General features: G+C 48.0%; 1 protein-coding gene across 3 annotated transcripts in view; it reads left to right on the top strand.

The window, feature by feature from the left end:
• The window catches only part of fbxo38 (F-box protein 38), a 36,493-nt gene extending 21,363 nt beyond the window's left edge, over positions 1–15,130 (top strand). For 2 of the 3 annotated variants that reach the window (XM_038276819.1, XM_038276818.1), the window contains exons 17-21: positions 4,899–5,065; positions 5,888–6,033; positions 13,982–14,085; positions 14,595–14,708; positions 14,785–15,130. In XM_038276819.1, coding sequence (XP_038132747.1) covers positions 4,899–5,065; positions 5,888–6,033; positions 13,982–14,085; positions 14,595–14,708; positions 14,785–14,963 — 710 coding nt within the window. In that variant the 3' untranslated portion in view covers positions 14,964–15,130. Of the gene's footprint in view, positions 1–4,898; positions 5,066–5,887; positions 6,146–6,192; positions 6,317–13,981; positions 14,086–14,594; positions 14,709–14,784 lie in introns of those variants that run through there. The other variant, XR_005279979.1, reaches the window with a different exon arrangement.
• Positions 15,131–16,472: the final 1,342 nt, after the last annotated feature.

The raw sequence follows: 16,472 nt of genomic DNA, 5'->3' as shown, positions 1-16,472 counted from the left end.
TATCAGCAGACAGGAAAAGCTAACATTGGTCCAGATTATCAGCAGACAGGAGAAGCTAACATTGGTCCAGATTATCAGCAGACAGGAGAAGCTAACATTGGTCCAGATTATCAGCAGACAGGAAAAGCTAATATTGGTCCAGATTATCAGCAGACAGGAGAAGCTAACATTGGTCCAGATTATCAGCAGACAGGAAAAGCTAACATTGGTCCAGATTATCAGCAGACAGGAGAAGCTAACATTGGTCCAGATTATCAGCAGACAGGAAAAGCTAACATTGGTCCAGATTATCAGCAGACAGGAAAAGCTAACATTGGTCCAGATTATCAGCAGACACGAGAAGCTAACATTGGTCCAGATTATCAGCAGACAGGAGAAGCTAACATTGGTCCAGATTATCAGCAGACAAGAGAAGCTAACATCGGTCCAGATTATCAGCAAGCAGGAAAAGCTAACATTGGTCCAGATTATCAGCAAGCAGGAAAAGCTAACATTGGTCCAGATTATCAGCAAGCAGGAAAAGCTAACATTGGTCCAGATTATCAGCAGACAGGAGAAGCTAACATTGGTCCGGATTATCAGCAGGCAGGAAAAGCTAACATTGGTCCGGATTATCAGCAGACAGGAGAAGCTAATATTGGTCCAGATTATCAGCAGACAGGAGACGCTAACATTGGTCCAGATTATCAGCAGACAAGAGAAGCTAACATTGGTCCAGGTTATCAGCAGACAGGAAAAGCTAACATTGGTCCAGATTATCAGCAGGCAGGAAAAGCTAATATTGGTCCAGATTATCAGCAGACAGGAGAAGCTAATATTGGTCCAGATTATCAGCAGACAGGAGAAGCTAATATTGGTCCAGATTATCAGCAGACAGGAGAAGCTATCATTGGTCCAGATTATCAGCAGACAGGAGAAGCTAATAATGGTCCAGATTATCAGCAGACAAGAGAAGCTAACATCGGTCCAGATTATCAGCAAGCAGGAAAAGCTAACATTGGTCCAGATTATCAGCAGACAGGAGAAACTAATATTGGTCCAAATTATCAGCAGACAAGAGAAGCTAACATTGGTCCAGATTATCAGCAAGCAGGAAAAGCTAACATTGGTCCAGATTATCAGCAGACAAGAGAAGCTAACATCGGTCCAGATTATTAGCAAGCAGGAAAAGCTAACATTGGTCCAGATTATCAGCAGACAGGAGAAGCTAACATTGGTCCAGATTATCAGCAAGCAGGAAAAGCTAACATTGGTCCAGATTATCAGCAGACAGGAGAAGCTAACATTGGTCCAGATTATCAGCAGACAGGAGAAGCTAATATTGGTCCAGATTATCAGCAGACAAGAGAAGCTAACATTGGTCCAGATTATCAGCAGACAGGAGAAACTAACATTGGTCCAGATTATCAGCAGACAGGAAAAGCTAATATTGGTCCAGATTATCAGCAGACAGGAGAAGCTAACATTGGTCCAGATTATCAGCAGACAGGAAAAGCTAACATTGGTCCAGATTATCAGCAGACAGGAAAAGCTAATATTGGTCCAGATTATCAGCAGACAGGAGAAGCTAACATTGGTCCAGATTATCAGCAGACAGGAGAAACTAACATTGGTCCAGATTATCAGCAGACAGGAGAAACTAACATTGGTCCAGATTATCAGCAGACAGGAAAAGCTAATATTGGTCCAGATTATCAGCAGACAGGAGAAGCTAACATTGGTCCAGATTATCAGCAGACAGGAAAAGCTAACATTGGTCCAGATTATCAGCAGACAGGAGAAACTAACATTGGTCCAGATTATCAGCAGACAGGAAAAGCTAATATTGGTCCAGATTATCAGCAGGTAGGAGAAACTAACATTGGTCCAGATTGGGAGAAGCTAATATTGGTCCAGATTATCAGCAGGCCATATAGCTGTGGTCCCAGTTTTCCCCTGATCAGATCCTACAACAACAGGATCAGGAAAAAACACTCGTAAATGTTTCTGTAAAGATGGGAAGGAAAACACTGAAGCACTTCCTGTCTGTGGGCGGTTAGATCATTGGATGATAACTAGAGGCTGCACGAGGCCGTTTAAGCTCAGTGATCTACTTAGTTTGGCTGGCCCGTTAACTTCTCACACCCCCAGCCTGGTACCACCATGTCCTCCTCTGATCCAGGGACCTCAGGCCTCTTGATCTGATCAGGTCCTTTTCACATAATGATCGTTCATCATGAAGTTTCTGTGTTCTCCACTAGAGGGCGACTGAATGGTTGGCAGTCTGCTCATCTGGTCCATATTGCCGTCTTTTCTCCTCCAATATGCGCATCACCGTTTCATCAGTGCCTGGAGGTCACCTAACGCACCTTCATTACCGCTCCTGGTCTGATACTGTGTCTGCTTCCTGGGCTGCTTCTGGTTCTGCCTTCTGGGTCTGCTTCCATGTCTGCTTCCTGGTCTGCTTCGTGGTCTGCTTCCGTGTCTGCTCCCTGGTCTGCTTTGCTTCCGGGTCTGCTTCCTGATCTGCTTCACTTCGTGGTCTGCATCGTGGTCTGCTTCCGTGTCTGCTCCCTGGTCTGCTTCGCTTCCGTGTCTGCTTCACTTCCTGGTCTGCTTCTTGGTCTGCTTCGCTTCCTGGTCTGCTTCCTGGTCTGCTTCCGTATCTGCTTCGTGGTCTGCTTCCGTGTCTGCTCCCTGGTCTGCTTCGCTTCCGTGTCTGCTTCACTTCCTGGTCTGCTTCTTGGTCTGCTTCGCTTCCTGGTCTGCTTCCGTATCTGCTTCCTGGTCTGCTTCGTGGTCTGCTTCCGTGTCTGCTCCCTGGTCTGCTTCGCTTCCGTGTCTGCTTCACTTCCTGGTCTGCTTCTTGGTCTGCTTCTTGGTCTGCTTCGCTTCCTGATCTGCTTCCTGGTCTGCTTCCGTATCTGCTTCCTGGTCTGCTTCGCTTCCGGGTCTGCTTCCGGGTCTGCTTCCTGGTCTGCTTCGCTTCCGGGTCTGCTTCCGGGTCTGCTTCCTGGTCTGCTTCCGTGTCTGCTTCACTTCCTGGTCTGCTTCCTGGTCTGCTTCCTGGTCTGCTTCGCTTCCTCGTCTGCTTCTGGGTCTGCTTCCGTGTCTGCTTCACTTCCTGGTCTGCTTCCGGGTCTGCTTCTGTGTCTGCTTCCTGGTCTGCTTTCCTTCCGTGTCTGCTTCCTGGTCTGCTTCGTGGTCTGCTTCCGTGTCTGCTCCCTGGTCTGCTTCGCTTCCGTGTCTGCTTCACTTCCTGGTCTGCTTCTTGGTCTGCTTCTTGGTCTGCTTCGCTTCCTGGTCTGCTTCCTGGTCTGCTTCCGTATCTGCTTCCTGGTCTGCTTCGCTTCCTGGTCTGCTTCACTTCCTGGTCTGCTTCCTGGTCTGCTTCTGGGTCTGCTTCCGTGTCTGCTTCACTTCCTGGTCTGCTTCCGGGTCTGCTTCCGTGTCTGCTTCCTGGTCTGCTTTCCTTCCGTGTCTGCTTCCTGGTCTGCTTCCTGGCCTGTCAGGGTTTTATCTCATAACTGTATTTATGATATATAGTGAAGTTCTACTGCTGCTGGTCCTCATTGAGTTTCTGCTCCTCTAGTACATTTAACTCTATTATTAAGGCATAAAGTGGTGTTAGCCTCCTCTGCTGTGATTGGTCCGTCCAGATTCTGCCTCTTTCTTCCATTTTGGAAAGAAAAGACTCTGATGCGTTTTCTGAATAAATAAACCAGATTCTTTTCTTCTCCTCTGAGGATTATTAACAGAATGAATAATGAAGCTTTTCTGCAGTCCAGTCGTCTCTGGTCCTAAAAACTCTGTTTCCGTGTCTGCTCCCTGGTCTGCTTCGCTTCCGTGTCTGCTTCACTTCCTGGTCTGCTTCTTGGTCTGCTTCGCTTCCTGGTCTGCTTCCGTATCTGCTTCCTGGTCTGCTTCGTGGTCTGCTTCCGTGTCTGCTCCCTGGTCTGCTTCGCTTCCGTGTCTGCTTCACTTCCTGGTCTGCTTCTTGGTCTGCTTCGCTTCCTGATCTGCTTCCTGGTCTGCTTCCGTATCTGCTTCCTGGTCTGCTTCGCTTCCGGGTCTGCTTCCGGGTCTGCTTCCTGGTCTGCTTCCGTATCTGCTTCCTGGTCTGCTTCGCTTCCGGGTCTGCTTCCGGGTCTGCTTCCGGGTCTGCTTCCGTGTCTGCTTCACTTCCTGGTCTGCTTCCTGGTCTGCTTCGCTTCCTGGTCTGCTTCTGGGTCTGCTTCCGTGTCTGCTTCACTTCCTGGTCTGCTTCCGGGTCTGCTTCCGTGTCTGCTTCCTGGTCTGCTTTCCTTCCGTGTCTGCTTCCTGGTCTGCTTCGTGGTCTGCTTCCGTGTCTGCTCCCTGGTCTGCTTCGCTTCCGTGTCTGCTTCACTTCCTGGTCTGCTTCTTGGTCTGCTTCGCTTCCTGGTCTGCTTCCTGGTCTGCTTCCGTATCTGCTTCCTGGTCTGCTTCGCTTCCTGGTCTGCTTCACTTCCTGGTCTGCTTCCTGGTCTGCTTCGCTTCCTGGTCTGCTTCTGGGTCTGCTTCCTGGTCTGCTTTCCTTCCGTGTCTGCTTCCTGGTCTGCTTCCTGGCCTGTCAGGGTTTTATCTCATAACTGTATTTATGATATATAGTGAAGTTCTACTGCTGCTGGTCCTCATCGAGTTTCTGCTCCTCTAGTACATTTAACTCTATTATTAAGGCATAAAGTGGTGTTAGCCTCCTCTGCTGTGATTGGTCCATCCAGATTCTGCCTCTTTCTTCCATTTTGGAAAGGAAAGACTCTGATGCGTTTTCTGAATAAATAAACCAGATTCTTTTCTTCTCCTCTGAGGATTATTGACAGAATGAATAATGAAGCTTTTCTGCAGTCCAGTCGTCTCTGGTCCTAAAAACTCTGTTTCTGTTCTCTCCCTCTCTGCAGCCACTAGGTGTCGTGTTCTGAAGCACCTGAAGATAGAGCGCGCCCCCATAGTGAACAGGTTTGACTTTGCTCAGTGTAAGAAGCTGGACATGGAGCAGGTTCTGGACCAAATCCTCCGAATGCCTCCTGAGAGAAATCGAATCATCTACATGCGTCCGATGCATCAGGTTAGTGGAAATGCTTCTGATCGTCTCTGCAGAACTGTAGAACTGAAGCGTTCCATTCTAGATGCTGCTTCAGGTTCTGGATCAGATAAATCTCTGTCCCAGTCTCTGCTCTTCTGCAGACTCCAGCAGGTTTTATTCCAGAATGTTCCTATATTTGGCTCCTTCCATCTTCCTATCAGTTTTAACCATCTCCCCCGCTGAAGAAAAGCAGGCCCACACCATGATGCTGCCACCACCATGTCTGACAGTGGGGATGGTGTGTTCAGGGTGATCAGCCGTGCTTCTTTTACATAATTGTTGGTATAATGATAATATCAGATCTCTATAATAGAGTTACTGCTAGTCATAACTACTATTTATGATATCAAAAATGAATATAACATTACAGATGTCAACAATCCAATTCTTGACATCGACTTTTTAAATTGGAATTTCAGATATCTAAATTATAATAATGCCTATCCAAAATGCAGTTTTAGATACTTAAAAACATATTTTGAATAACATTCAAAAACATAATGCGTCTGGGTGTGCAGGTGGTTTGCGCACATGACCCATGTATGGAGGACTTTATCCTGGATGCGGGCGACCCGGTTTCCAGTCCGACCTGTGGTGCTTTGCAGCGTGTCTCTAGGAGGTCTCAGGTCTTCTCCTGAACTCGTCGGTTTCTCTCTAGCATTTAGCTCTGAGTTTTCTGCAGAGGGAAATGAAATGTGTGTCAGCAGACTCTGCCTGTCCTCAAAGATGGCATCCTGATGTTGTTTCCACGGTCTGACCTTAGATGGTGTTACCATGGTAACCTGTGCCCTTCTCTGTCCTCAGATTGACTCCGTCGCCCTGGAGCGCCAGCTTTTCCAGGGACCTTATCCTTATCACATTGCTGTCGTTCATGAATTCAGCAACCCGCCAAATATACGCAACAAAGTTCGCATTCGCAGCTGGATGGACACCATAGCCAACATCTGCCAGTAAGCATTCATGACGGGACGCATCACACACCATTTAATGTTTGCGTTTTTTCCTGCGTAGCTAGCTGCCGCTGAAACAATAGAAACGAAAACCTTCCTGACCTGGAGCAGCTTCCAGCTGGAAACTCGCTCTGCAAGGAGGAGAGGAAAGGTATCCATGAGTCATCTTCACAAATAGACGACATCATAAAATAAAAGATGGCGCACTTCCTGCAGGCATTAGCAGCTACGGTTAGCATTAGCTCTGCTCAGGTTAAAGAGGCGGTCACTACCCGATCCGTCCTGGAAGCACGATCCGTCCTGCATGAACAGAATCATTTCTTACTTTTTTCTTCTTTTGTCTTTTTCTGGCAGGGGTTTATTTTGATTATTTATTTTATTTTATTTTTAATTTTTTTTGTGCAAATGATGCATTTTTTTTTACAGTGTCCTATCTGGTGACGTGGCATAAGAATAATTGTTTTGATGCCAAAAAGAGACCAACAGATTTTACTTTCACAAGTGGAGCAGTACGGCTATCACCATAGTGTTCCACTTGATTTATGCATATAAATAGCTTTGTTAGAATTGTGCAGGGAGTTTTACAGATTATATGGCAGAGGGAGCAAATAATGTATATTTAAAAACTCAAAAAAAGCAATACAAAATAAAGCACCGAAATATCCTTTGGAACGTTACTGTGACTCTGAGCGTCTCCGATGATGACGTCACGTTTCCATTTCTTCCAGAAAAGTCTTCAGTATTTCCCAGACGATATAGTTTACCATTCTTTTCAGTATTTTCGGCTGTCCCGATCTTATTGTGTTCCCACATGCGCAGGACGGATGGTGCTTCCGGGTAGTGACCGTGGCTTTCTGGACATGGAAGGTAAAGAAGTAGAGGAAACAGATTGGATTTTAATAACAGATCCAGAACAAGCAGAAGATATCTCCATGTTCCAGTATGGTGGGAATCCCTGACTGACGGGGGGAGGAGTTAGAGCGCCACCTGCTGATCCTGGATAAAGAACGAGCTGCTGTGAAACCAGCAGTCTACTGGAACACAGAGCAGACCTGTATGATCTGGAATCCTGTTTCTATGCTGTTAACCTGAAACATTCCTGTGGTTTTCTAAACACAGCTACTGACTGGCTGGCTGACTGAATCACTGACTGACTGGCTGAATCACTGACTGGCTGACTGAATCACTGACTGGCTGACTGAATCACTGACTGGCTGACTGAATCACTGACTGACTGGCTGAATCACTGACTGGCTGACTGAATCACTGACTGGCTGACTGAATCACTGACTGGCTGGCTGAATCACTGACTGGCTGACTGAATCACTGACTGGCTGACTGAATCACTGACTGACTGGCTGAATCACTGACTGGCTGACTGAATCACTGACTGGCTGACTGAATCACTGACTGACTGGCTGAATCACTGACTGGCTGACTGAATCACTGACTGACTGGCTGAATCACTGACTGACTGGCTGAATCACTGACTGGCTGACTGAATCACTGACTGGCTGACTGAATCACTGACTGACTGGCTGAATCACTGACTGACTGGCTGAATCACTGACTGGCTGACTGAATCACTGACTGACTGGCTGAATCACTGACTGACTGGCTGAATCACTGACTGACTGGCTGAATCACTGACTGGCTGACTGAATCACTGACTGGCTGACTAAATCACTGAATGACTGAATCACTGAATCACTGACTGACTGGCTGAATCACTGAATCACTGACTGACTGACTGAATCACTGACTGACTGACTGAATCACTGACTGACTGAATGACTGAGTCACTGAATCACTGACTGACTGGCTGAATCACTGAATCACTGACTGACTGACTGAATCACTGACTGACTGACTGAATCACTGACTGACTGAATGACTGAATCACTGAATCACTGACTGACTGGCTGAATCACTGAATCACTGACTGACTGACTGAATCACTGACTGACTGACTGAATCACTGACTGACTGAATGAGTCACTGAATCAACCACTGACTGACTGAATCACTGACTGACTGAATGACTGAATCACTGACTGACTGACTGAATCACTGAATCACTGACTGACTGAATCACTGAATCACTGACTGACTGACTGAATCACTGACTGGCTGGCTGAATCACTGACTGGCTGACTAAATCACTGAATGACTGAATCACTGAATCACTGACTGACTGGCTGAATCACTGAATCACTGAATCACTGACTGACTGACTGAATCACTGACTGACTGACTGAATCACTGACTGGCTGACTGAATCACTGACTGGCTGACTAAATCACTGAATGACTGAATCACTGAATCACTGACTGACTGGCTGAATCACTGACTGACTGACTGAATCACTGGCTGACTGAATGACTGAGTCACTGAATCACTGACTGACTGGCTGAATCACTGACTGACTGACTGAATCACTGACTGGCTGACTGAATCACTGACTGGCTGACTAAATCACTGAATGACTGAATCACTGAATCACTGACTGACTGGCTGAATCACTGAATCACTGACTGACTGACTGAATCACTGACTGACTGACTGAATCACTGGCTGACTGAATGACTGAGTCACTGAATCACTGACTGACTGGCTGAATCACTGAATCACTGACCGACTGACTGAATCACTGACTGACTGAATGACTGAATCACTGAATCACTGACTGACTGGCTGAATCACTGAATCACTGACTGACTGACTGAATCACTGACTGACTGACTGAATCACTGACTGACTGAATGACTGAGTCACTGAATCAACCACTGACTGACTGAATCACTGACTGACTGAATGACTGAATCACTGAATCACTGACTGACTGACTGAATCACTGAATCACTGACTGACTGAATGACTGAATCACTGAATCACTGACTGACTGACTGAATCACTGACTGGCTGGCTGAATCACTGACTGGCTGACTAAATCACTGAATGACTGAATCACTGAATCACTGACTGACTGGCTGAATCACTGACTGACTGACTGAATCACTGACTGGCTGACTGAATCACTGACTGGCTGACTAAATCACTGAATGACTGAATCACTGAATCACTGACTGACTGGCTGAATCACTGAATCACTGACTGACTGACTGAATCACTGACTGACTGACTGAATCACTGACTGACTGAATGACTGAGTCACTGAATCACTGACTGACTGGCTGAATCACTGAATCACTGAATCACTGACTGACTGACTGAATCACTGACTGACTGAATGACTGAATCACTGACTGACTGGCTGAATCACTGAATCACTGACTGACTGACTGAATCACTGACTGACTGACTGAATCACTGACTGACTGAATGACTGAGTCACTGAATCAACCACTGACTGACTGAATCACTGACTGACTGAATCACTGACTGACTGACTGAATCACTGACTGACTGACTGAATCACTGACTGACTGAATCACTGAATCACTGACTGACTGACTGAATCACTGACTGACTGAATGACTGAGTCACTGAATCACTGACTGGCTGAATGACTGAATCACTGAATCACTGACTGACTGACTGAATCACTGACTGACTGAATGACTGACTGACTGAATCACTGACTGACTGGCTGACTGAATCACTGACTGGCTGGCTGACTGAATCACTGACTGACTGGCTGACTGAATCACTGACTGACTGACTGGCTGACTGAATCACTGACTGACTGACTGGCTGACTGAATCACTGGCTGACTGGCTGACTGAATCACTGACTGACTGAATGACCGACTAGATGACTGACTGACTGGCTGACTGAATCACTGACTGACTGGCTGGCTGACTGAATCACTGACTGACTGACTGGCTGACTGAATCACTGACTGGCTGGCTGACTGAATCACTGACTGACTGACTGGCTGACTGAATCACTGGCTGACTGGCTGACTGAATCACTGACTGACTGACTGGCTGACTGAATCACTGACTGACTGGCTGACTGAATCACTGACTGACTGGCTGACTGAATCACTGACTGGCTGGCTGACTGAATCACTGACTGACTGGCTGGCTGACTGACTGAATCACTGACTGGCTGGCTGACTGAATCACTGACTGACTGGCTGACTGAATCACTGACTGGCTGGCTGACTGAATCACTGACTGACTGGCTGACTGAATCACTGACTGACTGACTGGCTGACTGAATCACTGGCTGACTGGCTGACTGAATCACTGACTGACTGACTGGCTGACTGAATCACTGACTGACTGGCTGACTGAATCACTGACTGGCTGGCTGACTGAATCACTGACTGACTGGCTGGCTGACTGACTGAATCACTGACTGGCTGGCTGACTGAATCACTGACTGACTGGCTGACTGAATCACTGACTGGCTGGCTGACTGAATCACTGACTGACTGGCTGACTGAATCACTGACTGACTGAATGACCGACTAGATGACTGACTGGCTGGCTGACTGAATCACTGACTGGCTGGCTGACTGAATCACTGACTGACTGGCTGACTGAATCCCTGACTGACTGAATGACCGACTAGATGAATGACTGGCTGGCTGACTGAATCACTGACTGGCTGGCTGACTGAATCACTGACTGGCTGGCTGACTGAATCACTGACTGGCTGGCTGACTGAATCACTGACTGACTGAATGACCGACTAGATGACTGACTGGCTGGCTGACTGAATCACTGACTGGCTGGCTGACTAAATCACTGACTGGCTGGCTGACTGAATCACTGACTGGCTGGCTGACTGAATCACTGACTGACTGGCTGACTGAATCACTGACTGACTGAATGACCGACTAGATGACTGACTGGCTGGCTGACTGAATCACTGACTGGCTGGCTGACTGAATCACTGACTGGCTGGCTGACTGAATCACTGACTGACTGGCTGACTGAATCACTGACTGACTGAATGACCGACTAGATGACTGACTGGCTGGCTGACTGAATCACTGACTGGCTGGCTGACTGAATCACTGACTGGCTGGCTGACTGAATCACTGACTGACTGGCTGACTGAATCACTGACTGACTGAATGACCGACTAGATGACTGACCGGCTGGCTGACTGAATCACTGACTGGCTGGCTGACTGAATCACTGACTGGCTGGCTGACTGAATCACTGACTGGCTGGCTGACTGAATCACTGACTGACTGACTGAATCACTGACTGACTGACTGAATCACTGACTGACTGAATGACTGAGTCACTGAATCAACCACTGACTGACTGAATCACTGACTGACTGAATGACTGAATCACTGAATCACTGACTGACTGACTGAATCACTGAATCACTGACTGACTGAATGACTGAATCACTGAATCACTGACTGACTGACTGAATCACTGACTGGCTGGCTGAATCACTGACTGGCTGACTAAATCACTGAATGACTGAATCACTGAATCACTGACTGACTGGCTGAATCACTGACTGACTGACTGAATCACTGACTGGCTGACTGAATCACTGACTGGCTGACTAAATCACTGAATGACTGAATCACTGAATCACTGACTGACTGGCTGAATCACTGAATCACTGACTGACTGACTGAATCACTGACTGACTGACTGAATCACTGACTGACTGAATGACTGAGTCACTGAATCACTGACTGACTGGCTGAATCACTGAATCACTGAATCACTGACTGACTGACTGAATCACTGACTGACTGAATGACTGAATCACTGACTGACTGGCTGAATCACTGAATCACTGACTGACTGACTGACTGAATCACTGACTGACTGACTGAATCACTGACTGACTGAATGACTGAGTCACTGAATCAACCACTGACTGACTGAATCACTGACTGACTGAATCACTGACTGACTGACTGAATCACTGACTGACTGACTGAATCACTGACTGACTGAATCACTGAATCACTGACTGACTGACTGAATCACTGACTGACTGAATGACTGAGTCACTGAATCACTGACTGGCTGAATGACTGAATCACTGAATCACTGACTGACTGACTGAATCACTGACTGACTGAATGACTGACTGACTGAATCACTGACTGACTGGCTGACTGAATCACTGACTGGCTGGCTGACTGAATCACTGACTGACTGGCTGACTGAATCACTGACTGACTGACTGGCTGACTGAATCACTGACTGACTGACTGGCTGACTGAATCACTGGCTGACTGGCTGACTGAATCACTGACTGACTGAATGACCGACTAGATGACTGACTGACTGGCTGACTGAATCACTGACTGACTGGCTGGCTGACTGAATCACTGACTGACTGACTGGCTGACTGAATCACTGACTGGCTGGCTGACTGAATTACTGACTGACTGACTGGCTGACTGAATCACTGGCTGACTGGCTGACTGAATCACTGACTGACTGACTGGCTGACTGAATCACTGACTGACTGGCTGACTGAATCACTGACTGGCTGGCTGACTGAATCACTGACTGACTGGCTGGCTGACTGACTGAATCACTGACTGGCTGGCTGACTGAATCACTGACTGACTGGCTGACTGAATCACTGACTGGCTGGCTGACTGAATCACTGACTGACTGGCTGACTGAATCACTGACTGACTGACTGGCTGACTGAATCACTGGCTGACTGGCTGACTGAATCACTGACTGACTGACTGGCTGACTGAATCACTGACTGACTGGCTGACTGAATCACTGACTGGCTGGCTGACTGAATCACTGACTGACTGGCTGGCTGACTGACTGAATCACTGACTGGCTGGCTGACTGAATCACTGACTGACTGGCTGACTGAATCACTGACTGGCTGGCTGACTGAATCACTGACTGACTGGCTGACTGAATCACTGACTGACTGAATGACCGACTAGATGACTGACTGGCTGGCTGACTGAATCACTGACTGGCTGGCTGACTGAATCACTGACTGACTGGCTGACTGAATCCCTGACTGACTGAATGACCGACTAGATGACTGACTGGCTGGCTGACTGAATCACTGACTGGCTGGCTGACTGAATCACTGACTGGCTGGCTGACTGAATCACTGACTGGCTGGCTGACTGAATCACTGACTGACTGAATGACCGACTAGATGACTGACTGGCTGGCTGACTGAATCACTGACTGGCTGGCTGACTAAATCACTGACTGGCTGGCTGACTGAATCACTGACTGGCTGGCTGACTGAATCACTGACTGACTGGCTGACTGAATCACTGACTGACTGAATGACCGACTAGATGACTGACTGGCTGGCTGACTGAATCACTGACTGGCTGGCTGACTGAATCACTGACTGGCTGGCTGACTGAATCACTGACTGACTGGCTGACTGAATCACTGACTGACTGAATGACCGACTAGATGACTGACTGGCTGGCTGACTGAATCACTGACTGGCTGGCTGACTGAATCACTGACTGGCTGGCTGACTGAATCACTGACTGACTGGCTGACTGAATCACTGACTGACTGAATGACCGACTAGATGACTGACCGGCTGGCTGACTGAATCACTGACTGGCTGGCTGACTGAATCACTGACTGGCTGGCTGACTGAATCACTGACTGGCTGGCTGACTGAATCACTGACTGGCTGGCTGACTGAATCACTGACTGACTGGCTGGCTGACTGAATCACTGACTGACTGAATGACCGACTAGATGACTGACTGGCTGGCTGACTGAATCACTGACTGACTGAATGACCGACTAGATGACTGACTGGCTGGCTGACTGAATCACTGACTGACTGAATGACCGACTAGATGACTGACTGGCTGGCTGACTGAATCACTGACTGACTGAATGACCGACTAGATGACTGACTGGCTGGCTGACTGAATCACTGACTGACTGGCTGGCTGACTGACTGGATGACTGACTGGATGGCTGACTGGCTGACTGGTTGGCTGACTGCTTTTCTTCTGTCTGTTCCTCAGGGAGTTGATCAAGTACGAGTTTTTCCCAGAAACCACCAGAAGGGAGGATGATGTGAAGAAGTATCCCAAATACCCCTGGGGGCGGGGCATCTACACGCTAGAGGGTAATTTGAAGCACAGCTGTGCTGGAAAGTTTTCACACCCAGACAACAATCAGCTGCCGGTAAAATAAATGATGAAATAATAGAAATCATAAAATTGATGATCTGTAATTTGAAACATCTTTATCTGTTAATAAATAAAAGGAGTAAACACACCTGATGGATTAAAATGCTGTTGATCAGCAGTGAGGGAATAAATCAGCCGTTTTTCTGACGGTTGTTGACTGTTGAAGCTTCATTCAATAACATTTTTATTTCATTTATTTCCCTTGTTTCAGCTTGATGTTGAGGGTCATTATCTTTTATATCACCATAGAAACCGTAAGTGACTTTACCAAAGAACCTAAATAAAAAAAAAACAGCTGCAGTGTCTATTTTATCTGCTTATTTTAAGGCGGAACGTCTTCCTCCCGTTAAAAGGTCGCCTTGTTTATCTATCCAGTGATTGACCTTTGACCTTTCCTGGTGTCGTTCTGCAGAGGCCTTCAGCAAGGTTTTCTTTTATTTTTCAGGAGTGGTGGATGGCGCCCCCTACAGCATGATCACAGACTTCCCCTGGCTGAGGACTCTGAGGGCCGCCGACCCAAACGGCTACGCGCGCTGTGACTTTGAGGATGACGAAAGCAGTGAGTGGTGGCTTAGCTGGTGGCTTCTAGAACCTGATCAGGAATCCTAAAGATGGCTCCTCCTCTCCTCTGTTAGCAACCATCTACGCTCCCAGGAGGAAGGGGCAGCTCTCCGCTGACATCTGCATGGAGACCATCGGCGAGGAGATCTCTGAGAGCAGGCAGAGCAGGAGAGGAGTGTTCCAGAGGGTGGTGGTGCTCTTCCTCCATCACTGCGACATGCCTGGAGAGCCTGTGGAGGACGACTACATCTAGAGCCGTTTCCCCTGATGGTCAACGACTGGACAAACTGATCTAACTAGCTCAGATCTAGCTCGCTCAGATCTAACGAGCTCAGATCTAGCTCGCTCAGATCTAGCTCGCTCAGATCTAGCTCGCTCAGATCTAACTCGCTCAGATCTAGCTCGCTCAGATCTAACGAGCTCAGATCTAGCTCGCTCAGATCTAACGAGCTCAGATCTAGCTCGCTCAGATCTAACGAGCTCAGATCTAGCTCGCTCAGATCTAACGAGCTCAGATCTAGCTCGCTCAGATCTAACTAGCTCAGATCTAGCTCGCTCAGATCTAACGAGCTCAGATCTAGCTCGCTCAGATCTAGTTCGCTCAGATCTAACTAAAGGGTTAACATTCTTGATGTTAATAAAAAAAAAAACAGGAGTTTATCAAAATGAGAATAAAAAGTTGGTTTGATTTGTGTAGCTACTTTGTTAGCAAACCATCGATGCTCCACCTGCTCTCTGTTTCCATGACGACATCATGGTTTGGTGTTTAATGGTTCCTCACAGTGCGGCATTGATCATGGAGACAATCTCATTCAGGAAGTTTTTCTTTTCTTTTTTTCCCCTCCCCATCAATAAATGCTCCCTGATTTCCACAGATCAACCAGTCGTCTCCTTTTATTCTGCTGGGTCTGGGCGGCCCGTCAGGATGCTCTACTGCAGGCATCCCCATCATCCGTCCTGGAGGAACGCTACCCTGGAGGATTTAGGGGTTTCTCTGCTCCAGCACAGCTGAAAACGTCTAACACCTCCAGGACAGCGGCCCTCCAGGACCCACTTTAGTCCTGCCAGCCCTACAGGGCCACAGAACCCTGGACGGGCCGGATGATGATGACATCATTAGGCCCGCCCTCCAGGTGCTCAGATTGGATGGTTTCAGACTCTGGACCAGAAACCAGAACCTAAACGTAGGAGTTTGACCTTTTGACCTCAGCAGCCCTTCCAGTCTAATGTTCTGGTATGTGTTGGTAGCATTCAGGTCGCTCCGATTATTTCCACTCCTCCTGCAGAACTCCACTCCAAACTGGCTCCGCTTCAAAGGGCCAGTTTGGAGCGGAGCCTCCAGAGGAAGGAGCGCAGCCTGTGGGGCGCTCAGCTGCATCAGGAGTGGAGTTAGAATCTCAGGCTGTAAATGTATCAAAACTGTTGCTTCGTTCTGGGGGCTCTGCTGCTTCGTTCTGGGGGCTCTGCTGCTTCGTTCTGGGGGCTCTGCTGCTTCGTTCTGGGGGCTCGGCTGCTTCGTTCTGGGGGCTCTGCTGCTTCGTTCTGGGGGCTCGGCTGCTTCGTTCTGGGGGCTCTGCTGCTTCGTTCTGGGGGCTCTGTTGCTTCGTTCTGGGGGCTCAGCTGCTTCGTCCTGGGGGCTCTGTTGCTTCGTTCTGGGGGCTCTGCTGCTTCGTCCTGGGGGCTCTGCTGCTTCGTCCTGGGGGCTCTGCTGCTTCGTTCTGGGGGCTCAGCTGCTTCGTCCTGGGGGCTCAGCTGCTTCGTC

This window comes from Cyprinodon tularosa, unplaced genomic scaffold (genome assembly GCF_016077235.1).
Source record: "Cyprinodon tularosa strain WSP-4 unplaced genomic scaffold, ASM1607723v1 ctg1277, whole genome shotgun sequence".
Lineage (NCBI taxonomy): Eukaryota > Metazoa > Chordata > Actinopteri > Cyprinodontiformes > Cyprinodontidae > Cyprinodon > Cyprinodon tularosa.
This window is presented reverse-complemented; position numbering and strand designations above follow the sequence as displayed.